Source organism: Melanaphis sacchari, unplaced genomic scaffold, assembly GCF_002803265.2.
Source record: "Melanaphis sacchari strain LSU unplaced genomic scaffold, SCAv2.0 Contig87_pilon_pilon, whole genome shotgun sequence".
In the NCBI taxonomy this organism is placed as follows: Eukaryota; Metazoa; Arthropoda; class Insecta; order Hemiptera; family Aphididae; genus Melanaphis; species Melanaphis sacchari.
In genome coordinates this window covers 568,581-594,144 of record NW_020271618.1, presented here as the reverse complement: position 1 = coordinate 594,144, position 25,564 = coordinate 568,581, and the positions used below count along the sequence as shown (strand labels likewise).

The window sequence follows — 25,564 nt, the reverse complement described above, 5'->3', positions numbered from 1 at the left end:
TATATTTGTTTTGAGACGATTAATTTTATTGAATATTATTGTGTAATACATTAATAGGTATATGGAATCGCAAATGCAAAAGTTTCAATTGGTTATGAATATAAAAGTTGTAATCAAATCATATGGGAAGTACAAATGGCGGTTCTACAAGGTTTTGATGTAGATATATCAGACATAGGTGGATGGAGTTTAGATGTACATCACCATTTTAACTTTCATGAAGGTAAATAAAATTGTATATTGAGTTGAACTCGAGAGTATTATATAGGTAATTAATAGTAACATTTGATCATATATTTTTACTTATTAGTTATTAATAATATTTTAAATGTAGATTATATAATTTTGAAATCTTTACTCTGTAATTTTTAAATTGATTTAATATCGATATGTTTATTTTTAGGGATATTACAAAAAGGCGATGGTTCTATATTATATTTTAAACATCAATATCCTCACACATTACATGTCGTAACTGGTACAGGCATGCAAAGACCATTGAACTGTAAGGATTGTAATGGAATTGCAAAGGATACAAGGCTTTTATTACCTTTAGCATTAGCCTGTGGTCCTGATGGAAGCATTTACGTCGGAGACTTTAATCTTATTAGAAAGTTGACACCGGATGGAAATGTTTTTACAGTACTACAACTTAGGTGCTTATTTAGAAAGTTGTAATACTTAAATATTAAGTACCTATTATAAAATATTTTTAATATTTTTTCAGTGCTACTCAAGTATCATATCAATACTATTTATGCTTGTCTCCTACTGATGGACATTTGTATGTTTCTGATCCTGAAAAGCATCAAATACTTCGTGTATTAACTACAAATTCAATAGTAGTTGATCCTACAATAAACTACGAGGTATACGTTGGTTCAGGAGAACGTTGTATACCAGGTGATCAAAATAGTTGTGGGGATGGTGAAAAAGCAATCAATGCAAAACTTTCGAATCCTAAAGGTTTGAAAATTACTAAGTAGTTATTATTATATTATAATTCTTAAATTTATTCATGATTATTCATTTATTTGCTTAGTGATTAAAAATTAATAATTGTACTTTGAATGGATAAAAATGTATGAATTAATTTTAAAATTGAATATTAAATTAACATTCTCCGATGTTTCATTTAGTAATAAAATGTTAGTCGTCGGTATATAAACAAATTATTAACTTTTATTATTATGTTAAATGACAATATTACATACGTTTTGATTTGATATAATATAACATAAATTTAAATAGGATATGAATACAAACATTAAAATATATAATCATAAAATAAACCTGGTAATTGGGAATCGCTACTCCTAATTGCTGTACGTGTTGGTATATGGGTGGATAATGAAGTGTATATCTTATCGCAATGTTTTTGTTGCCACTTCGTTGTCAAGATAAAATATATGAAGTGTGAGGAAATCTCGTATTGCAACAATTCATTAAATGTTGTTGCCGAGATGTTTTTACGAGGAAAAGTTGATGGAACTAAGTGTATATGTTGGTTTGATATAGAAATTCCGTATTGCAACACGACGTAGTTGTTACCGGTAATTTTATATTAGTGACTAATCATATAATTAGATAGTCAATTAAGAAGACTTGGGTACATTTAACGGCCACTCGTCGAGGTATTTGTGTATTATAAGGCAGTAATGATTGGTGCAGAAGATGATAAGGTACAAGAAAAGTAATATAAGATATGCGCTATTTACTGAATTATTAGTTAAAAGATTAGCCATTTTAATTATAATAGTAGTTTATTACATTTTGATATGATATTGTTTATTTGAAGAAATAATAATAAAATTAATATGTTAATTATTGATATTATTAGGTACAAATATAGGTAGTGTATAAGCGTTATCTATGGTGTATATTGGAATGATAGTGGAATAGATTGATTCATTGTGTGGTAACGGTGTACTGTTACAATTTAGAATTAGTTTTTATTGATTTAAAGAGTAATTTTCATATTATTTTCAACAATGAAAAAGTTATTCAGTTAATATTTTTTGAATTGTTATTTATTTAATGTGTAATTATTTCCAAATATAAACAATTAAAAATGTATATTTATTATGCTAAGTTTGAAGTAATTTTACAAGCATTGAACTCTTGAATTAATTCTTTTTAGGTATTGCAATATCTTCCGATGGGACCATGTACCTAGCTGATGGTACTAATATTAGAGTGATTACTCCTGATGGGAATATTCATACACTGATCGGTCATCATAAGCACAATAATATTTGGCAACCCATGCCTTGTAAAACCACTGTACCGACTTCACAAGTAAGTAACATTATAGAATCTCAGTTAAATTAATTTTTTTAATATATTATTATACTAGGTACAACTCCAATGGCCTACTAATTTAGCGTTGAATCCTCTGGATGAAAGTTTGCATATTACTGACGATAGAGTAGTTTTAAAAGTGACCAAAGATCATCGTGTCAAAATAGTGGCAGGATCGCCATTACACTGTTACTCGGGTAATGAAGTAGACAAGGATGGGAAGGATTCATCGTTGCACGAAAACCAAGAAGTAATGACAGAATCATTGAAGGCCACTCAAACGCCTTTGGGCACTATCCTGGGCATAACATTCAGTCCATATGGTGATTTATATATAGCTCAAAGTGATTCACGAAAGGTCAACACTATCAAGGTGGTTAATTCTGCTGGATACATATCACATTTTGCTGGCTATCAGCAAACTCAAAATCCTCAAAAGTAAATAAAAAAACCTAATTTTAAAAATTGACACAAATAATCATATTAATAAATAATAATAAAAAAAATTTCAATAGTAAAAATGTCGATAGATATTATAAACAAGTAAAAACAAAATTACCCTATAAATAAAATTTAGGTATTAAGCAAAGCTATTGTATATAAATAATTATAAATTACTAATTTCAGTATTAGTATTTTAAAAAATTATAATAAGTAAAAAAAACATTTTTTTTTTTTTTTTTTTGTTATCCTAAATTACGTTGTAAAAAATTTCAATGATAACACGTTTCTGGTTTATAATTGTCAAAGAAAATACTCATGCTACTATAAATCATATTTTTAGATGTAAAAACAACTCATTTTGGTAACAACTATTATTTAATAAAAAATAAAATAAATAATGATACCCTAAGTAGAACTTGTAAGTGGAAAAATTCTCCACGATGCACTATCGGCCATAAAATAATACTGTATATTATTATAATTTAGATTCTGAAACAAGAACATAATTATTTCAAATAATTTTCATCGGTTTTTATTATTCATCTACTATATTTCTATGTTATTTTGCAGACCATGGTTTTTTCTTTTTCTACATTTAGTAGCACTATAAATTTATTTTTTTTAATTCATAAAAGTTTTGTAATTTTAAAACTTTATTATTATTTTAATTGAGTTTATCCACTAAATCTGCTTTATTCACATTACTTTAATGAACTATTTTCATCAACAACTTCTAAAGTAATCTTTATCGTTGTTTCTATCTTCTTTTATAATAAAAGCTGATCGTAAGTTTTCTTAAAGATAATCTGAATTAGTATTTTTATTAAAATAAAATCCACTGATTTTATATAATAATAATATATACACCCCGAAGATATAGTTAAAATGTGTAAACTGACTAATTATTGCTTTAGATTTATTATCTAAGTCGTTAATATTTATTTTAATTTTCTATGTTAAATAATATGTCAAATTTTATAATATATTGAATAAATAATGTCGCTACAATTATGTATATATTTATTTCTTATAAAATGAAGTAAATAAAAAAATATAATATACTGATAGAAAATATAGACTTATAACAGAATCTCATTTGATAAATTATATTAAAAATATTATACTCAAAGTATTATATACTGGAATTATATATTATATTTTTTTCCAGTTAAAGTTTTTAGGTTTTATTGATATTTTTAAGGAAATAAAATAATTTATTTAATATTATTTTTACTTAGGCAATGTGATTGTGATAGCTTTAATACTACTTGTCAATGTGGAAATGGGTCTCGTGAACATCTACTGTCAATCACTGCAAAATTCACAACAATCTCAGCTATTATAGCTTCTCCAGACGGTGTACTTAATGTTGCTGATCAGGTATATCATAATTAATATAAATTTAAAATTGATTTAAAATTCAATTTATTGAAAATTAATTTAGGGTAATCTTCATATTCTCGCTCTTAAACCATATTTGCCATCGCATGTTATGAATGGAGAGTATCAAATACCATATCCTGCCACTGGGGAACTTTATATTTTTAATAGATATGGGCAACATACGGCTACTCATGATTTAATGACTGGTCAAGTAAGGTATACATTCTTGTATTCTAAGAATACAAGTTTTGGAAAATTATCAACTGTGACAGATAGTTCAGGGAACAAAATGCTATTTTTAAGAGATTATAGTAATGTGGTAAGTATATTTGGTAAATTTTAATTTATATCGGCATCCTTAAAAAATATATCTCTTGTTTTAAAAGGTGAGTGCTATAGAAAATTCACAGGATTATAAATCTGAACTTGTGATATCTGGTGCTGGAAATCTCGTCAAATTTTCAGAAAAAGGACGATCGGAAATAACATTTAACTACGATAGTAGCACTGGACTTCTTACAAGTCGTTCCGATTCTACCGCAGAAGTACGTTCATTAATAATTAAAAGCTTAAATTTAAGACGATAAATTACATAATTAAATGTAATTCAAATATCTATAGTTATCTTATTTAAAAAAAAAATATTTTATTACTAAGCACATAAAACAAAAATTTAAAAACGTATTTTGAATGTCGACTTAGGCAATACATTTTAAAAAATAATTAGTAGTTAGTACCGTGTATATGTTATAAGGTATCTGTTATATATTTTAATTTCAGCAGGGTGGATCGTTATTCATTTATAATTACGATAAATTGGGCCGCTTAGTAGATGTTGTGCTTCCAACGGGTGAAGTTTTTGAACTTTCATCTCATATATCAATGGAAGATGATGGATTTGAAGTTAACGTACTTACACCATTGCACAACCCTATAAGTATGATATCATTAGATGGTCGCAGGGATCATATAACCATTAAAATGGAAGGAAATGATTACAAAAAACTTATTGTGAAAAATAGTAAGTCTTAATTTTTATTGAATAATATATGCCTAATACATCATAATAGGTACCTATAATAATAATATAATTAATAATGTTTTCTTATTTTTATTAGGCGCTTCAGCTATTAGCGAAGCTATTAGTTTCAAAAATGGTTCATTTATGTTCCGCTCCAGATCTGGAGAAGTAGTGCAATGTTTTGCGGAATCTAAACATCCTATATTAGAACTGTCTTTGCCAGTAGAAGCCGAAATGTTGCAAGTTTTTAATAGACAAGTTTCATCTAGAGGTACTTTGTCAAACACTGTATTGTGGACGTATTCCCTTGTTGGAGATGCGGGCTCTACCAAATTCATTATAAGAAGAAAATTGACTGTAAATATTTAATTTTAAAATAAGAATACTATTTACTATTTATATATATTTTATTTTAGATAAATAATAGTTCCGTTTTCATAATTGATTATAATCAATATACAAGAATTGAGACAGTTTATAGTAGTGATAAGCCATCGACTTCTTTACTCAACATTGCATACAGCCAGAATGGCCTGCCTTTATCTTGGACGATTGGTCACTCAAAACACAGTGTTAATATAACATATGACAGGTGATAAAATAAAAAATAATATCTTTGAAAATTAGTTTAATCATAAAAATGTTGTCGTAGATTCAATCGCTTAGAATCTTGGAGTTGGGGTGCAATAAACGAACAATACAAGTATACTCATCATGGTTTGTGTATAGAAAAACTATTAAGTCATAGAGGTCCTGTAAAATATCTTTATAATAATTGGAATAAGGCAAGTATTACTGATAAACGAAGTTAATTTTTTTCGCTGTTTAAAATTGAAACGAAATACTTTTAATACAAATATTTAGTCACTATAGAAATAACTCATAAATTTACCTATGATATCCCAACAGATATCTGAAATTGAACTTTCCACTCATCGAAAGTTTGGTTATTTGTATGATGAATCCGGTGGCTTGAAGAGTATTGTTTTGCCATCTGGAACTAAACATTCATTTTCATCTCAAACGTCATTAGGATTCATACGATACACTTATACTCCTCCAGGATCAACGCGAGCTTATTTACAACATTATAGTTATACTGGAGCACTACTCCAAACTGTGTATCCTGGAGATGGTGCTCGAGTTCTGTACAGATATCGTAGTTCCGGCCAATTATCACAGGTAAATTTTTAAATAGAATTAGTAATGTTAGGAGAACATTTTCAGAAGAAGTTTCATAACAACAATCTTTTAATAATTGTTTGTGTTTAAATATATTTTGTTAATTAATGAATAAAATTTATTCAAAAAAATTATGTATATACAATACGTACAGAAAATATAATTTAGATAGTTTAAAAGTATTATTTAAGATCAAGAATAAAGTTTAACCATTGAAATACATTTCTAAGTTTAATTAAACAATATTTCAAGCTTTTATAATAATATTTATGAGATAGTATTTAAAATGAAAAGTAAAATTAAATTATTAAATTATTGTTATTATTGGATTTCTGAAATTTAATCTATATATAAATGAAACAGGAGCTTGCAAATAATTATTTTAAAATGCTTACGATTATTATTATAATATTAGGTAGTACATGGAGATGGTATTACAAAAGTTAAATACTATCCAAATACGCAACTGCCAAGTCAAGTATTAAATATTGAAATGGATTTCGAATATCGATGGGACTATCAGTATAATGATGGGTTGTTAATTGAAGAGAGAATTGATTTTGGTCCTAAGACTGGTCTTAGCAATGCCAAAATCACATACGAATATGACAGTAACTTCAGAGTGATTTTGATTGAAGGTCGCATTGGCGGACAAAGCTTACCAGAAAATCGCATTGAATACAATCCGATAACTGGCAGCAAACAGCTGTTAGGTCAATTTGAGGTGAGTTAATTTTCACATTAATGTGTAGAAACATTTAACTATTAGGTAATTATTAATGTACAGCGAATTACAAACGGAAACATGACAAGACTTACCGACGGTACTGGTATATTTAATCGGGTTACAAATGACTATTTCCAAGTGACACATATGTCCGTCACGATACACCAGATGGAAGTTTTCCGTATGGAATTTATGTACAATCTAGATGGTCGGATTGAACAATCGCGTACTTACACGCATAATGTAGGTGTAAATACTTACACAATCGTTAAGAACTACACGTTTGATGGCGATGGACAATTAATGTCAGTGGAAGCACAAGAGCCTTGGAGTTTTAAATATGATCAAAATGGAAATATGCTTGCCATGACGTACAGGTGCATATAAAATGATATATACGTGATAGTTAAAAATTGTACTTTAAACATACTCACTTTTATAAATGCATTAATATGCACATATAAGTGCAAATTAAATGTTGTAACAAAAAACCCTAATATTTGTTAATTTGATATTTAGGGGTAATATGATTCCTATGGAACACAGTGTTATGGATCGAATAGAAAAATTTGGAGAAGGTCTTTATAGATATAACAACCGTGGACTTGTCGTGCAAAATGCTAGAGAAGAAAAATTCCAGTACAATTCTAAAGGACTTTTGGTAATAAATAAAATGTGATTAAAAAAAAAGAAAAATCTAGTAATATTTTATAAAAAATTAGGTGAGGGCAATGAAAAGAGGACGTTTTGATGTACGATACTTCTACGATCATCTCAATAGGCTTAGTACGCGAAAAGATAATTTTGGAAATGTTACTCAGTTCTTTTATACTAATCATAATAATCCAAACGAAGTAAGTAAATTACATTACAGAAATTATAGAATTGTGTACTAACACGTGTTATCCGTTCAACAGGTCAGTAATATATTTAGTCCGAGAGATGGAAAGTTGATGTCACTTACATACGACGATAGAGGATTTTTAATTTACGCTCAAGTGCATAGATATAAGTATTATGTAGCTACTGACCATTGTGGAACACCTGTCATGATTTTCAATCAATACGGAGAAGGCATTAGAGAAATTATGAGATCTCCATACGGGCACATAGTTTATGATTCTAATCCGTACTTGTATTTACCAATTGATTTTTGTGGTGGACTTTTAGATCAGGTAAATAGTGATAATCAAAATGTAGGTAATTAAATACTATGCTATTGTTACAAAAAGTATTTAATTCAACCTGGTGTATACTTAACTTTTAAAATTATGGATCATTATTTGTAATATCCCGTAGCTTCCCCTCACGTCTACTTTAAGTGATGCAATTTCTTAAATAGATTTCGTTAATTACAAAAGTAAAATTATATATGATTTTATTTCGAATTTACTGTGAAAAAATCTAGTGTTATTTCTAGAAATTACGTTATTTATTTATATATATATGTATTTTTTTTTTGCTTTTGTATTTATTTTTGTTAAAATTAAAACTGATTTACTTACTAAAAACAATACAGTACAGTTAACTAAATTTGTTAAAAGTTGGACCTTAAAATATTATACTAATTTCCGAGATTTTATTTATTTATATTTACCACATTTAATGATTTATCATTCAAATATATATTTTTACAATAATTGTTTAAACATTTCGGATTATTAATACATTGGTATTTTGTTTTTAACAAAAAAATAGGTTACATCATTGGTTCATATGCCCAATGGAAAAGTTTACGATCCTCTAGTCGGACAATGGATGTCACCACAATGGGAAGGCATATTGGCTCGTGCAACAGAGCCTCAGCAATTGCATTTATACAGGTTCAATGGCAATGACCCAATAAATGTAATGCCTACTCGACAATACCTTAAAGGTATGTATTTGGAAAAAAAATTCTATATAATTATTACTAAATATTGTTTGAGGTAAGTTATGGTTATAGCATATAGCCATAAACTTTGCATAACTTCACATTCTTCTTTTATAAAGTTAAAATTCCTAGCTATTTTCAGTTTAATAGAATGAAAATTTAAAACCATTTCGAAATTATACTAAAAATAGTTTAAAACTTTTATAGATGAAAAATATTGGTTGTCATTGGTGGGCTACGACTTGAAGCTACTCATGCCTCAGATGCCACAATCCATATCAACATTCCCGTCATTATTACCATCTATGTCGGCAAGTCTTGGTAATATACCATTGGACATAACGTCTGTTTATTTTAATCATTTGACCAAATTATTGAATAAACGAAAACTCACGTCTCTACCGGAATCTCAAACACACGCTGACCCGATGATTAATTCTTTCAAAGAGAAATCGAAATATTTTGACCCCATGTGGATGACGTTCTATATGAACGATTTAGAAGAGAATGCAGATAGAGGTCCCAAAGCACACGGTACCCAGCCAGGAGCGTCTTTAACACCACTTTTTGGTAACGGTATTCACTTATCAAGATCATCAGATGGCCGAGTGATTGTACAAAGCGTCCCGAACGCCAATCCAATTTATAAGGATGTGTTCACGTCAGTTTTCAACGATACGTTCTTGTTACCATTCAGCTTAGTAATGCATGGTGCCCAACAAGATGCTTATTACTTCGTCAAAAAAGACATTTGGCACGCTAATGAAGATAAGGCTCAACTAAAGAGATTTGGTTCGCAGATGAATACTACTTTCCATGAAAAAGAGTCCGATAACAATTCTGGAAAGGTAAGGACATTATTTTAATGGTGTTCCTAGTTTGGGTAAAATATGATTACGTACAGTGTTTCATCGATTAAGTTTTTAATAACATGTTTTTCATTATTTCTATGCAAATTTACTATGTTGCTTTATTGGGAAATCATATATGTTATGCTGAGAGTGTAGATAATATTATCGTATGACCAAAGATGCAAAAGTTAACTAATATTTTCAACTCGTCAAATTAAGCTTCAAGTTAATTTTTTTAATTTTACAAAAAGTGCAAGTTTAATAATAAAAAAAAAAAATCAACTTGGTTAAAAATTAGTTAAATTTTTTTTTATTGAATATACCTATGCTAAATTACAAGTAAATCTAATTAAAGTATTTACACAAACAAAAATATGTAATAAGAATATACCAATGAAAAAATAAAAATAAGAGAGCCCGTTTAATGATAGATAGATTATATACTAATGTAGGTTATTTTTCAAGAAATCATAGAATATCACATAAAAATTTTTAATGCAAAGTTAGAAGTAGGTTAAGTATTTTATTAAGTGCTTAAATTTTTAACTCGTTAACGCTCAACTTTGCGAGCAATAAAAGTTTAGACTACTTATCATTGTTATAGGCTTTATTAGTTGATTGTTCAGTTAAACATGATCAATATTTGTCGTTTAATTTTGAATGTATAAAATATCTTGTAATTAATGTAAAATATGAAAAATTCAAGTTACGATGAGTAAAATCAAACACCAACTTTTACATGAAAAATATAAATTTGAAACATGAAATATTTTGTGGAACTTTGAAAATTATATAATTAGAGATTTAATAACGTTTAGTAGGTACACAATCGTATTTCCAAAAATGTAAACAGTACGTGTAATTGGATTCTACTTATTTTGAACATATTTGATATGTTATAAAAAAAGAAATAGATAAAAAATAGTAATTTAGATAAATATCTAGAATCCTCGTACCATTATTCGGTAAGAGTTTTATTTTTATATATTCAACAAGCGTAAACTTTATGTTAATGCTTATAGCTCAGGTATTCCAATCTACCGTTTGTCGTTAATAATGCCTATTTAGCCTGCGACTGCGGTATTTGATTTATATAATTTCAAATAATATAAGGTAGTAGTGATTTGAAATAGTTTTCTATGTATTTTGATTTATGTTAGCTCCACCGTCAATCAGATATATCTAACGCTATGCCATAAGTGTGTAGTCGTCAAAGCATATAGCTAGGCGTTTAAATCATTTAAAATAAACATTTACTTAAACGTTGAAAAATCAAATCCATATACATTGGCCATGCACTTATTTTATATTACGATGAATTATTAGAAATATCTGTAAACGTTTTGTTATTTTGATCGAAATTTAAATATAAAAAAATAAAATAAAAACCTTGTTAAAATAGTTTTTTAAGAATAGATACATAATTTATTTTGATGTAAACTAACAAATAGTGATACCTATTGGATTTTACTCACAACTTAAAAATCATTATAACATAATTATTTGATATTGTGTATAGTAATGATGAGAAATTTAAAGACAAATATTTTCACATAATATTTAGATAAGCGCACATTACCCTTAATTATTAAACTTTGTGATAAAACAATTAAGAGATTAGACTTTACCCCGAGTATTCTGACGTTTTCGTGGTATCTATACCCGTTTTTTTTTTTTTTTTTTTTGTTTGCAGATGGTGGACGTGCGAATACATTGTGCAGACACGGTGATAAATTTGCGGTACGGGACAACGTTGGAACATGAAAAACAACGTCTGTTACATCACGCCAAGACATCTGTGATGCGAAAGGCTTGGCATAGGGAACGAGATCTGTTGAGATTGGGCTTACCCACGAACAAAGACTGGTCGGTCGCCGAGATCGATGAAATACTGAAACTGGGTTATGCCAACGGTTTCGACGGCGAATACATCCGAGATACCGAGAGGTATCCGGAGCTGTGTGACGATCCGTACAACATTAGATTCGTAAAGACAAACTAATGTGCGCGACATCGCCGTCGCTTCCGCAGCTGTTGCTGGACTCTGTAAAATGAATTTTCGTTCATAATATATATATATTCTTTAAGATAAAAAAAACAATCATTAAATTGACCAATACTGTTTGTGTGATCCTTGATTTTAATCGGCGACGATCACAACAGCGTGGGCTGTTCACCACAATTGCTCTGACACTAAACTCAACCAAAGTTGAATTATGTCGTTGGAAACTATTCGTTATTGTGATTAAAAAATAGGCACCCCAAGCAAAATATGACTCTTCAACATCGGATAACTTACATTTTATTCAAACAACGAGTCAATTTACAGTATTTGTCTAATTTTAATGCTATACCTATGTGGTTGATTATTATTGTTTGTTTGATTGCCATTCTTTTTAGGGTAAAATATTGTTATTATTTTATTATTTTCCTTATAAATGTTATGTGTATACGCCGCATATACCGAAGGCTATATTAAAATAGGAATCATTCTGGTCAGGATATTCGCTCCAAGAACTTTATGAAACATATTTTGTTTTTATTTTTAATACCTATAGGTATCTATAAGAATTTATGATAAAAATAATACGTTTATGTTATCAAAATCTTTTAGATTGCTTATGATCTTAAGTACGGCCTTGTGTGTACTGTTTAATGTATTTACTTTGTTTGATGTTTTCGTTGATTCGTCCTATCGTGATTTTAAAAAAACAAAACTTTTTAAATCACTGTATTTTGCTATATTTATTCAAAGTGTTAATATTATTATGGTGTATTTATGTGTAATGTTTATTTTATAAACCTCGAGTTTGTAATGTCCTTATGGTATATTATGTATTTTATATAAGTTGAGTAATTTATTTCTACTGGCTCACGATAGAAACCTATTGTTCGATAATGATTCCAATGTTCTTTTATTATAAAGTATATTCGTTTGTACTTAATTTTGCCAAAAACTCCATTTAATCAATTTATTTTTATATTTAAATAATATTCGATTTTGTATGATCAACCCCTATATTTTCAATCCCTGGTGACATTTTTTTCTTTTTTTTTTTTTAAGTGTCCCATGCATTGAATTTTATGTACATTAATAACCTATTTTACGGCCACTGTATTATAGGTGCCGAATATCAGTATTAATTACAAAAATTATCATTATCGATGATTTAAGATTAACTTACTTGATGTGTCCAGATATTTATAACATTGTAAAAATACTTATTATCAATATAAATATTTACGAATAAATTTACTGCATTTATATGTATTTTATTTACATACACAATTGTATTCATTTATTTTGCATCGATTAACAAACAGATATGAGGTAATATTAAATAATAATTAGTTATATAAAATAGCTATGATGGAATTTAAAATACTTTTGTGGTTTGTCAATGCTACGTGGGTACGCAATAGTGACTGTATTTAGTAAGTCACTACTTTAGTAGTACTACAAGGAAATTGTATAATAGTTTTGTACCGTATTAAAATAAAAAAATTAAAGTCGGTGTGCATAATAATTTAAACAAAACAAGAATATATTTTTTTGTATTTACACTTCGTGTACGAGATGAAAACAAAACGGTTTAGCGATGAACATTTTTTTAGTACAGGAGATAAAATGTAAGTTTTTTTATTACGTTATTTGGAAAACCGCGTAGAAAAACTGAAAAATACTTGTTTTTTAACTGTAAGAGTATCATCAATTAATACGAATTTATTAAATAATAGCCACGTTGGAAAATTATTAAATTGATGAATTAATATTTAAAACGTTTTTAATAATCTGCTTAATCTGTGTATTTATTTTGTTTCTTACTTACTTGAATAATCATTTTCTTATAAAATTAAATTCGATGATAGGAAATGCAAAGTTTCTTAATTTAATTTAATTTGAATTTAATGATGATGGTACTTATACATCGTGTCGCACATACAGTGATTGCGAATCTATCTGTAAATAAGTGTTTCCAACCCGTATACAAGTCACTCACATTGTAACGTGTGTATTCATTTTCCCATTTCCAACACATCTTAATCGTCACGCCCAGCTTTATATTCCTGACCAAACCATGATTTTTGTATTCAATTTCTCTTTCTTGTCCTTAGATCTTAGACCGTCGCATTCATTATCCTGTGTTACGTACTCACGTCATTTGTTGCAGCTTGGCAAAAAATTTTTGTCAAATGTCTCTGAGAGCTATCCAGAAAAGCATACAGTCATATAGCAACATCAACAAAATCACCTTGTTCCTGAAACTTGTGTTGGCTGCCAAACTAACAAAGACCGAACGTCTGCTGAAATACGAACGTCCGTTCGATCGTGGCACGCTATCATTTTACAAACATTAAACACACATTAACATGCTCGATCACATAGAATATCATCTCACATTTTCCATTAAATCAGATCAAAGTCTAGTAGTTACGTACATACAGCTATTGTGAAAAAAAGTTAAACAAGAACTAGACAGGCCTGATTAAAAATTTGCAAAAGGGGAAAGATAATCCAACATTTCTAGAAGCTTTAAAGATATTCAATGAATGTAATTGCACCGAATTTATTACTTGTCAACTATTCTACAATTGAATTGTTACTAAAGGCACGTCAAAAGTTGATTGGATTTCTATTTATAACACAGATTTCCTTCTATGTGTAAGTACATTTATTCCTGAAGTATATGTATAAGTTTTCACTAATAATGTATTATTTTGATGATGGGATTTGTATACTAATATATTGAAAATACTAAGCGCTAAACCTATATAATATACATAGGTATATAAATAAATGTTATGTATTAAAATAATGCAAGAAGAAAAAATCAAGTAAAGATCTAAATATATACATATTGTATATGTATATATATGTATGCGTATATCTTAGTTATTATTTTTAAATTAGGTTTCAGAAAGAAGTAATTAAAAAAAAGGTAAAAATTAGGTATATTTTGGTCCTAGTGTATATCATATATTTTTGTACACGTAACTTGCTTTGGCGCTTTGTGAATTAAATCTATCGAGATGGACAAATACTAACTTGTCTGTGTCGGATTGAGTACAATGCTCGGTATATTTTCGAACGTAGTCAAAACTGCACTTTAAATTTCTTAAATCTATAATTTAATGTATAAACAAAAAAAAAAAATTTAATTTATGTGATATTAAACGAAATTCCGGTGTGCTACCATGTAGCAACTTAATTAGGTTGACAAACTAAGTCATAAACTCTCTCCGAGTCTGAATATGTGTGTACATTTTGTGCCAAATGGTTCTGAAGATTAGCAATTAGATACTATAAAACGTACAATAATTTTTATATGTAAAAATATTGTGTTGTTGTGATAAAATAAATTTAAACCAATATAATAAATAATAATTGATCTTTTTTAAAGAGACTTAAAGTTTTCATTGCTCATTATGGGTAGAAAATGAAGTATTTATTGTTCTATAAACGTGTACACGAGTTTTACCTTACATTGCTGAGATTTCAATTTAATTATATTTTCTGATAGGAAATTAAATCTATTTGATGCTTTTGAAATGTTAACCAAGTTTCAAACAAGCCATATACAATCGTAGATATGTGTACATTATTCTGTTTTCGATTATTTCCATACATCATACATCGTTGTCCAAATCATCGGTCCAACATAAATAGTGAGAATCAATTTAAAAACTAAAATATAATAAGTAATTAATTACTTTAACAGTGAAAACCTGCAATAATCGATGCATAAAAAGCTAGAAAAAAAATGCAGCATCAAATTAAAAAGGTACTTAATATCTATATTTATAAATTTTTTTTTATTTTTTATTCTTATAATTTTTTTAAAAGCAAAGTGTTCAAAAAACAAAAAATAAATATTTTAAATTTTAATAAGCGGATACTGGCGATTTTTAAGTTTAGAAAATACATCTATAGTTTCTTATAGATTGGTATTGTTAACTTCTTCTTTATCAACATTAAGTACCACTAGTCTTTCATTATTTATGGTAGTGTGTAAATATGACTATTGTTTTAAGCGATAAAAAATCTTTTATTTGATACCGTTGTAATCGGTAAAGTTTTTACCAATGAAATAATTTTTAAAGTTTCTACAAAAGCGATAGAAAAATCTTTCAGGCATTTTGTTATAGTGAGGTCCATGTCGCTGGCACCCCCCATTTTGAATTTTGGATTCAAACCCAGGGCGATCGTTTGTGCGTCGTCAGTGCTTTACATCCCGTCGTTAGTACTTTATCCCTTCCAGAGTTATTCGCATTTCATACAGGGGGTGCTGAGTATGTATTAATTTGAGTCCAGCCCCCAAATTTTTGTCTAAAAATCTTCAATATAATGAGGCAAAGATGATCCTTAGGTACATTCCAGTTAAATCTCGTTGTTTTGGGGTTTAATAACTTTTATCTAAGTTTTAAATTTTTATAATTATTACGTAAAAAAAGAAAATGTATTTTTTTTCTAGTTTCAGACTTATGCTTTATTCCACTAATAGCTTTATGGCTCAAATTAAATTCATTTCTACATATGATTTTCTGATATGGAAAAATATCGTTAATGTCTATTAGACCAGTGATAGATAAAACTGGAAATCTTCTTGTAAAAATTCTAAAAAACTCACCTTGGTACCTAACTACTTATATAACTTAAATAATAATTATTTTGTACATATTTAATACTTATGAAATTAGCACGAGTTACCTATGAAATTTTATCCTTGTTTGAGTAAAGAAAAAAAATGCATGACCAATAATACCTATACTTATAGGTTTTGTAGTTTATAATATTATATACAGGAGATTAAATTAAAATGTGTATACTGAAGTGTAATAATCCTTATATTTTTTTTATTACTTATCTTAAATTTTGAAAAAAAAAAAAAAAATAATAAAAATTTCAAAATACCTAGTTTTTCAAAATTAATTAATTTATAAATTAAGTTATATTGAATCAATTAATTATTCAGACAATAAAAAATTATTCAAATAATTTTCAAACACAATGCTAATACAATATACAAATCAGTATATTCGATTTCTTTTTTTTCTAATTATTTCTTTAGATAGTTCTATATTTATTTCATTTAGAGTACTTTTCTATTTATTTCAAATACAAAAAGATTTAGAATTGTGAACTTAAAATACAATGCTAACTATTGTTTTTTAATACGTAAACATTTTAATTACAAAAATACCAACTATATAGTCCATATATCAACTAAGATAAAATGACTAAATATTAATTGAATAGTTATTTTTAAAAATTAGTTGAGTAATTGTGAAATAATCATTCAAATAATTGTTTATTCGACTAAAATATCATCTAAATAACTATTTAAATAAAATTTTATTTGAATGATGTCCAACTCTGACAATATTGAAGTCTTAGAATGGGACTTCCGTAAAATCCAACATAAATTCAGATAACTAGTTAGGTACCTAATAAATCTGACAAAGCATTTTAAATAAATACTTTGTGTATTAATCTGTTTCAATTAAGTTTTAATGTTGATATTATAAACATATTTTTTTTAAATTTTATTTTGGCAAATCAATAGACATGTTTAAAACTATTTGGAAATATATTATAAAATTGAAAAAAAAATGTAACATAATAGTATTTAGGTATTAACATTCACAAAATAAATCAATAAATTTATTAAATAAACAAAATAAACAAATAAATACCTAAATTAAAATATATTTTGTAAAAGTAATTTAAAAATAACAATTTAAACTTGGGAATAACTATGTGTATAACTGCTATGTTATTACTAAGTAGGATCACGAATATAAACATAATATTAAATATAAATATATAATAGGTATCTTATAAGGTATAAATTAAAAATTGGCAATCTTTTGCAGTGGATGATGATCTAACTGTTTTTATTGATCTTTGTAAATCATCATATTTTTCCCATTTATCAACAGATTCTCTCCAACAATATCCAACATAGTGTCCAATAGCATTTTTAAATTTAGTCAATGGAGCTAGAAAGCTCACAGCTCCACGTAGTGTATAAGTATCTTTTAATATATAGATTTTATGAGGTATTTCGGATAATGTTAAAGTTAAATCAAAATGTTGAACACTCCTGTGATTATCAGAAGACGGTGAAATAATTTCAATAAATATATGATTTTCTACTGTGTAGTCACTTTTTGATGTAATTAAATTACAAAACTCACATTTTTGTAACTCATTTGAAAATCTATTATTTATTACATCCTGAAGAAACGTTAAGTTGTCTGTCTGTTGGTAAGTTTGCCATAATTGTTTTTTCTTTGATTTCCCTTTGAAAATCACAATTTTTACAAAAACGATGCTCTTTCAACGATGGAAAATCAATAAATAAACTTTGAAACATAAAGTTAGCTGTACAAGCACAATCAATAGGTATAAGACCTTCCGCTAATTGTTGTGGTTTTTTTCCCTGTGCGTTGCTCAAAAAAATATCTGTTAAAATTATTGCTCTCTTTTTGTATGACTGGACGTTAACTTCATCTCTTATAGAATGAGCAACTAGCTCATAAAGTTTTGAAAATGTATTTGATAAAATAAATTCAGAGTATTTTACACTGTCAACAAATGAACAACATAATATTTGAAATATAGTATCAAAAGCACTCGTGTTTGTAAGTGTATACGTATGCCAAATTATTAATTTTGATGCTTCTCAAATCCGTTGTACTATCATTTCTCAAAATACCAACTATTGGCGATTTTGTGTTGCTTTTCTCATTATAATATAACAAAGTTGAATCTTTTTCCAAATAATTTCCTCGCTTAATTTTTTTTTTTCGGTTCTGCTAGACCTTTTCAATTTTCAACCTCGTTAATATTGTCTTTAATAAGAGAAATTGAAGTAAAATCGTTTTCAAACTCTTGATTAATATTTTTAAAACATTCTTCTATAAGAGAAGTGTTATTATCTTCAATCAAATTAATTTTATCTATATTATTTTCAAATGATTTTTTTCAATTTTGATGGTGTTGTGTAATTCGTCTTTTATCTCTTTTCTTTTATTTTTGTTTGGATCATTTTGCTTCAGTTTAGCTCCTATTATATTCATAGATCCTGTGATGTAACTGATATGATCTTGCACAAACTCATCAATTCTAAGTGGCAATGTTTTGTGTTGAAATACTCTATTTTTTAATTCATTAAAGATGCTTTCGGAAGTTGAACTAGATTCAGTAATGTCTCCGTATTTAAAAATAGGCATCATGACTGCTGACCAACATGGCAATAGTTTGCAAACATTTAAAAGTTTTTTTGAAATACTTTCGTTATGAAATGCATTTAAATCATCTCCGTGGCTTGTGACATCGTTACATTTGTCCAGACAATTATTGTAAACAGACTGCATTTCTTTAAATATGTTATTTTGAGTTATATTTTCTGGTATTATGATAATGTCATCAATGAACTCACTTGTTATAGCTGCATTATCATCAGTTTGTAATATATTGATTTCATTAATATCTATCATAATATTATGTGTACTTATCCTTTTTTTTAAATAATTTTTAGCATTTTGACATGGATTAGGTACTCCATTAGAATTCAATCCGTGTTCTTCACTTAAAGCTACTATATATATATTCCGTAATATATATTTAATGTCGTCGAAATCTGTACTTGCGATCAACAAACCAATGGATCTTAAATAAAAGTTTTTTATTCGAAATTTACAAGACTTAATTTCAGACCAACTACTTATAAGATGCATTATGTGGTTAAAATCATTACGAAGCATACAAGTAGGTATTTCAAACGATTCTTTCAATTTTAACGACGAACACACAGCTAAGTATTTTGATAGAGAAGAATATTGAGTAAATGCTTTTACTACAGCCATCATTAGAGCCAAAGAATGGTCTGTAACTACTATTTTTGGTAAAACTATATTAGTCCTTGACCACTCAGTAAGCCAATAACTGATAGAGTTACTGTCGTACCGCTCGGATAATATGTGTGCTGCAGTAAACTGACATTTGTTCTTAAAGTCCATAACACTTATTTCATATAGAAAAATTGGCGATGATTCTCTACCAGATATCATGTTTAGTTTTCTCGTAAGTCCACCTGTTGCGTCAATCGAAACTCTAGGTACTTTATTTTGCTTTGTATATATTCTATAAGTGTTAATTTCGGTTGACGTCCAATAGTGCAAAAAAAATCGATCATAACCAATGTCTTGAATAATTTGATTGAACGGCGCAATTCCTTTAACTAGAGCCAAAGCCATTATAGAATCTTGATGTAATTTATCTTTTTGACGCTTTTGATATTTTAATACTCTAAGAGCATTAAGTGAAGGTAAACTGCTGGGTTCAGGATCACCATAGTTCGTGACTTTTTTAGATTACATTTTTTGAATGAAAGAAGCTGACATATTTTGTTGAATTAGTTTGTTAGAATATTCATCTCTTTTTTTACCAATAATACGTCTTTTTAGACCACTTGTGCAATATTCAAATAATCCAACGTAAGAACATTGTATTATGACACGTGAATCTGGTTCGGGAGGATTTTGTATTAAGCCTTTAAAGATACTTTGACAAACACCACAGCGACCAGACATTTTTAGGTAAATATTTCCCATTGCATATATTTTTGCATACTTATATACCATCTTACAAGCTTTTTTAGTTTGTTCAAAAAAATGGTCATTAATAATATTCGTCTACTGAAAAGGAATCAAGACATCGTACTCTCGAACCCCATTATTTCTATCATTTCTTTTATAAGCCCTTCTTTCGGAATCATATACAAGTTTCCATTCTTGTGCTGATAAAGTTATATTGAACTCCAAAGTCTGTGATTTATTTTCATCATTATCAGATAAATCACTTATAATTGTATCGGGGTTTTTTTCAATTTGACAAACATTTTCAGAAAAATTTAGTTGTTTTAAAATATTGAATCGATTTTGTTTTACAATAGTATATATATATTTTGATGAAACAACATTATTTAAGTCATTTGAAATATTTTTCCAGCAAACGTGTGAAGGACCCAATATTTTTTGAGTATAAGTATCGAAGATTTCTTCTTTTCTGTTTAAAATACTTCCAACCAGAATTGTTTGTTTCACATACACTTTGTTTTTTAGGCATTTTGAATGTAAGTTTGAAATTTCTATTATAAATAATTTAGTAAATTACTAACTTTTGTATGTAATTTTTAAACATTTATTTGCGTTATAATAATATAAGCAATGGCAGAAGCTTGTTTTATCAAGCATTAATTAAAATTAAAAACTGTCATTCAACACGAATACGAAAAATCTTTAAAGGACTTTGAATTAATTAGCTTGAATACTTATGTTTCAATAGAAAAATATTTAAAATTTAATGTTTAGAAATTGGAAAAACAACTATTTTGAGTGTTAGAACAGGTTTTGTTTACAAATTTTTTTAAAATTTTTAATCTAGGAAAACATTTATAAAATACAATACTTTTATTTGACGTTAAGAAATACTTAAGACAGTCTATATAAATATAATAAAAGTGTATTGATATTATCAAAAGTTCTAATAAATTGAAAACTTTAAATACTTACCTATAAAAGTTGAAAATTAAAGATGATGTTTTAAATTAATAATTTTACATATCTATCATAGACTTATAAAATAACGCAACTACTGTTTAAGTTCTTTACGAATAGAGTTAGTTGAAATATAACAAAATAAATGAAATTTTATAAAACCTCGTAGAAATATCCAATTTCATTGTAGACGTATGAAATATTTGTACTTTAATTTCTTATAAACAAAATTACTACGAAAATTTACTTTATGTATTGCGGTTTATTTGTATTTCGAAAAATAAACTCTCTTTAACTAGATAAATTGGACTACTGAAAAATATTTCTTAACTTGATAATTGGAAGCATAATTATTCTTCTTGTAAAAAAAACAAAAAATAAATGAAAAATAAAATCTTAAAAGCAATGACCTCGTTTCACTCAAAATATTATTATTTAAAAAGTGGTATGTGAAGAAAATGGGTAATAGAGTTGTACAGATTGACGATTTCATTACTTAGGCTGACTAATAAAAATAAAACTAATTACTAAAACATTTGGGAAGGAGCTTAATTATTTGATATGCATATTATATCGAAATAAGCAATTACTAAAATTACTAAAAATCACTAGGATTAATTCATTAAACAGTTTTATTCAATGAGGACTGTCTAAGCTAGCTTAATAAATTTTCCACCAGGGAAATATTAGTCTTATATGAATAGTATGATAATACAAACAATAAACTACTTGTGTGAAGTATGTATAAATTAAGTATAATTATTAGGTATGCTAAATTATTATGCATAAATATAATGCACACTAACCTAATAATATGTACATCATTGGCCTAATTTATAAGTCTTAACTGCAGTCTCCAAAAATATAATTTCGTGTTTATTAATATTATAAGTATTAAAAATGAATACATTTTTATATTATTGTCTAGGCTATATTATTATAATAGAATTATGAAAACAAATCTCATCACGTTAATGATATTGTATTTATAAAAACACAAAATATTTTGTATAGTAAATAAAAATATTTAAAATAAAAAAAAAAATCTAATAATTTTAAATTAATTTCATATTAATATTAGTACCACTTTTTGTTATTATAGTAAACATTTGAAAAATACTTAACATAATATATTGATATTTTTTTAAGAAAAACACATAGGTAGGTATCCAAATAATTTAAAAGTTTACAATTCACATAGAAAATACATTTTGACTTTTATGTAACGCTTAAAATTGGAATAAAAAAATATTTGGTAAAGGACAAGGGTAATTATTTATTATTCATATAATCATAAATCATATTAAACATAAGTATCACAACATATTTTACAACTCAACCTTTCTTGAACTAATTTCACCATTCATCCATAACCAAGCAGCAAGCACTGTTGAGACCAGCTCAACAAATTTTCCACCAGGGAATTATTAATCTAGTCCGATAACACAAATAATTATTTACTGATCATAAAGATACAAAAATTTCATAAAATTCTGAGAAGTATTAAGAGTGTTTTTTCAGATGTATCATTAATAAAGAAAATCAGTTTTTAGCATTTGTTAGACTTTAGACTATGGCTTAATAAATTCATTGGTTATGTTTGAAAAAAATTATATTTTGGCAAAAATAAGTTTAGCAAATTATGGTCTATTCTTACTTATGGATGATTGTAAATATGTCCTGCCAGTTAAAATTCCGACTGCCTGAGCAGAAAAACAGAAGACAAACTGAAATTTTAAATTAAGAATTATGTTAAATATATGCACTTCAATGTTTCAACGTTGAATACAAATTGGCATAAATCTGTGTTGGTGGAACCCGTGTTTTGAACTTTAAACAATTATAGTTTAATAACAAAATATAATATTAAACCTGATTATAATTAAAGTTGTTATGTTTAAAACATATTGTTTCAAAAAATGTATTTAAACACATTTAAAACATTAATTTTAAAAGTTTTATTAATTGTTTAAAAGAAATAAAATGTATGTAGGTATGTTATATTTAATTTTATAAGCTTTTATAAAGTACCGTAATTTTATTGTTGTTACAGTAGTAAACACATTGAAAATGCCTTTATTTTTTACATTTAACTATCATTTAATTTTACATTATAATTACAATATTTATAATAATCAAACATTAAAATAATAATTTAAAATGTTTGCTTCTTTAAAATAATTATATTTTTGGACCACAACTATTTTTACTGTAGAATAATGAAAATAGGTAAATAGGTAAATAGGTTAATATTAATCTAAATATTTTGAAAATATTACATATTACTTAATTATTATATAAATTTTATTAAAAATAAAAATTTAATAATATAAAACAAGTGTTTGCCAATTTGGGAAATACTGAATTTCTCAGCCGGATTATATTGAAATAAATCGATTTATTTTTACAAGGTAGTGGTATATATTATAAATACATTTCAAATTTTTAACCCTCTTAGTACGCGCATACGCAATACAACTTATATTTTTTTAAATGATAACCGATGTTTTCGATACTAAATTCGGATAAACTAAATTTTTTAAAATCATTTTTACCAATTAAATATGGTTCTTAAACCAAAATTGACTGAATAAAAACTATTTCAATTTTAATAAATAATACATTTTTACAAGTCTGGGCATTGATGAGTTATAATAGATTAAAAGTTAAGTTAATTTTAACTTATTTGTATCTGCATTAACTTAAAATCAACTTATATTTTTTAATATTCCAAATTAAGTTAGTTTTGAATTTTCATGTTATCCAGAACATATTTCAGCTTATAATGGGTTCGTTGATTCAAAATTCGTATAATATTAGAAAATATTATTTAAAAAAAAAAATGATATTTTCATATTATGTAGGTATTTTTATAAATAGCAACTATAATATGTTATATTAATTAAATCACTCGTATGACCATCATATAAAAGATATAGCTACGAGCTCACGATGACACGTTTAGTGAATCTCGGACGAAAAGTCCGTTTTAAAAAAAGGTGAACAAAAAGACTGGATTCAGTTTTTATAGCTGGCCAAAAAGTTCAAAAATACAAAATATTCTATAAAATAAATATTTATTTTAAAAATTTAAAAAGTTTGTACATTTTATTAAATTATTACATATATTTAAAAATATAAAATTACAATATTTATGTACTAATATATTTAACAATAAGTTGACAATTGAATAACTCTTAAACCGCATTGGTTATTGTCTAAGAAAATGTAATTTATGTTAATATTTTAAAATACACGTAACGAGATGTATACTTCTTAAAATTAATTAAAATCAATAATAAGTTATATAATTGTAAATGAAAATTTAAAATATCAGATCTTTTTCTTCAAAAACAATCGAGTAATAATGCTCCTATTCTAAGCTATAATGATTCCATTCAAAACTATACAACATACTTTCATTGTCATGTAGTTAAAGTTAAATGTTCAGAGCAACGATCTGAATTTGATAGACAATGTTTTAATATTTTATAAAATATAGATAATATTGAACAAAGTGTAAAACATGAAAGTAACAACCATTTTTGTATCCTATATTATTATCAAGTAAATTAAATTTGATTTTCCAAAACTTGAATCTGCATTTCTACCAACATTAACTAAGTATACTTACTTCTATGAGAATATTCATAACAATAAAACAATGGTAAAATCAAGTTTTAACCGAACATTAGATTAATTCTTTAATTTATTCTGGGATCAAAACCGAAAGCACATAAAATAAAAACTTTCAGAAATTTTCTGAAAAATGTTAAAATAAATTAGAAATATCTTTATTAAATGTAACTTTAATCGTGGGTGCTAGTAATATGCATTATTGAATATTAACAGAAGACAAGGCATTTAATGCATTCTGTGCTATATATAATATTTATTACATAGCGACTATTTTATTTTAAATTTTAAAGTACTACTCATTAAAATAATTTTAAATTTATAATAAGATAATTTTCGTAATAAAAATATTAATATTACTATTATTTATTATCATTAGTAAAATAAACTTTGCAGTAAATACTCTATTATGATTTTTGTTTCTCTAAAGCGTTAGTAATACTAGTGCAAGCAGTCTATATTGCTTTAAATGCTTACTGTACATCATCCTTGGAAGACTTAAAGTTAGTACCTAATACAAAATAAAATAAAATAAAATCATATAACTTTTATCTACCGGATTACTGGTGTTAAATTTTATA

General features: G+C 26.6%; 2 protein-coding genes and 1 pseudogene across 2 annotated transcripts in view; all 3 read left to right on the top strand.

Annotated features, from left to right (window-relative positions):
* LOC112602388 (teneurin-a) overlaps window positions 1–13,047 on the top strand; it is a 36,362-nt gene extending 23,315 nt beyond the window's left edge. Inside the window, exons 15-35 of the mRNA XM_025350444.1 lie at window positions 58–223; window positions 404–656; window positions 728–966; window positions 2,141–2,298; window positions 2,357–2,739; window positions 3,984–4,125; window positions 4,190–4,447; window positions 4,515–4,673; window positions 4,909–5,149; window positions 5,247–5,506; window positions 5,566–5,741; window positions 5,802–5,934; window positions 6,059–6,331; window positions 6,747–7,055; window positions 7,119–7,435; window positions 7,578–7,719; window positions 7,781–7,912; window positions 7,976–8,233; window positions 8,757–8,934; window positions 9,139–9,779; window positions 11,476–13,047. Coding sequence (XP_025206229.1) covers window positions 58–223; window positions 404–656; window positions 728–966; window positions 2,141–2,298; window positions 2,357–2,739; window positions 3,984–4,125; window positions 4,190–4,447; window positions 4,515–4,673; window positions 4,909–5,149; window positions 5,247–5,506; window positions 5,566–5,741; window positions 5,802–5,934; window positions 6,059–6,331; window positions 6,747–7,055; window positions 7,119–7,435; window positions 7,578–7,719; window positions 7,781–7,912; window positions 7,976–8,233; window positions 8,757–8,934; window positions 9,139–9,779; window positions 11,476–11,784 — 5,127 coding nt within the window. The 3' untranslated portion in view covers window positions 11,785–13,047. The remainder of the gene's footprint in view (window positions 1–57; window positions 224–403; window positions 657–727; window positions 967–2,140; window positions 2,299–2,356; window positions 2,740–3,983; window positions 4,126–4,189; window positions 4,448–4,514; window positions 4,674–4,908; window positions 5,150–5,246; window positions 5,507–5,565; window positions 5,742–5,801; window positions 5,935–6,058; window positions 6,332–6,746; window positions 7,056–7,118; window positions 7,436–7,577; window positions 7,720–7,780; window positions 7,913–7,975; window positions 8,234–8,756; window positions 8,935–9,138; window positions 9,780–11,475) is intronic.
* Window positions 13,048–13,976: 929 nt separating this feature from the next.
* LOC112602394 lies at window positions 13,977–14,478 on the top strand (annotated as a pseudogene).
* A 10,395-nt stretch (window positions 14,479–24,873) lies between these two features.
* The window catches only part of LOC112602393 (cathepsin L1), a 51,976-nt gene continuing 51,285 nt past the window's right edge, over window positions 24,874–25,564 (top strand). Inside the window, exon 1 of the mRNA XM_025350449.1 lies at window positions 24,874–24,879. Within this exon, the coding sequence (XP_025206234.1) occupies window positions 24,874–24,879 (6 nt within the window). The remainder of the gene's footprint in view (window positions 24,880–25,564) is intronic.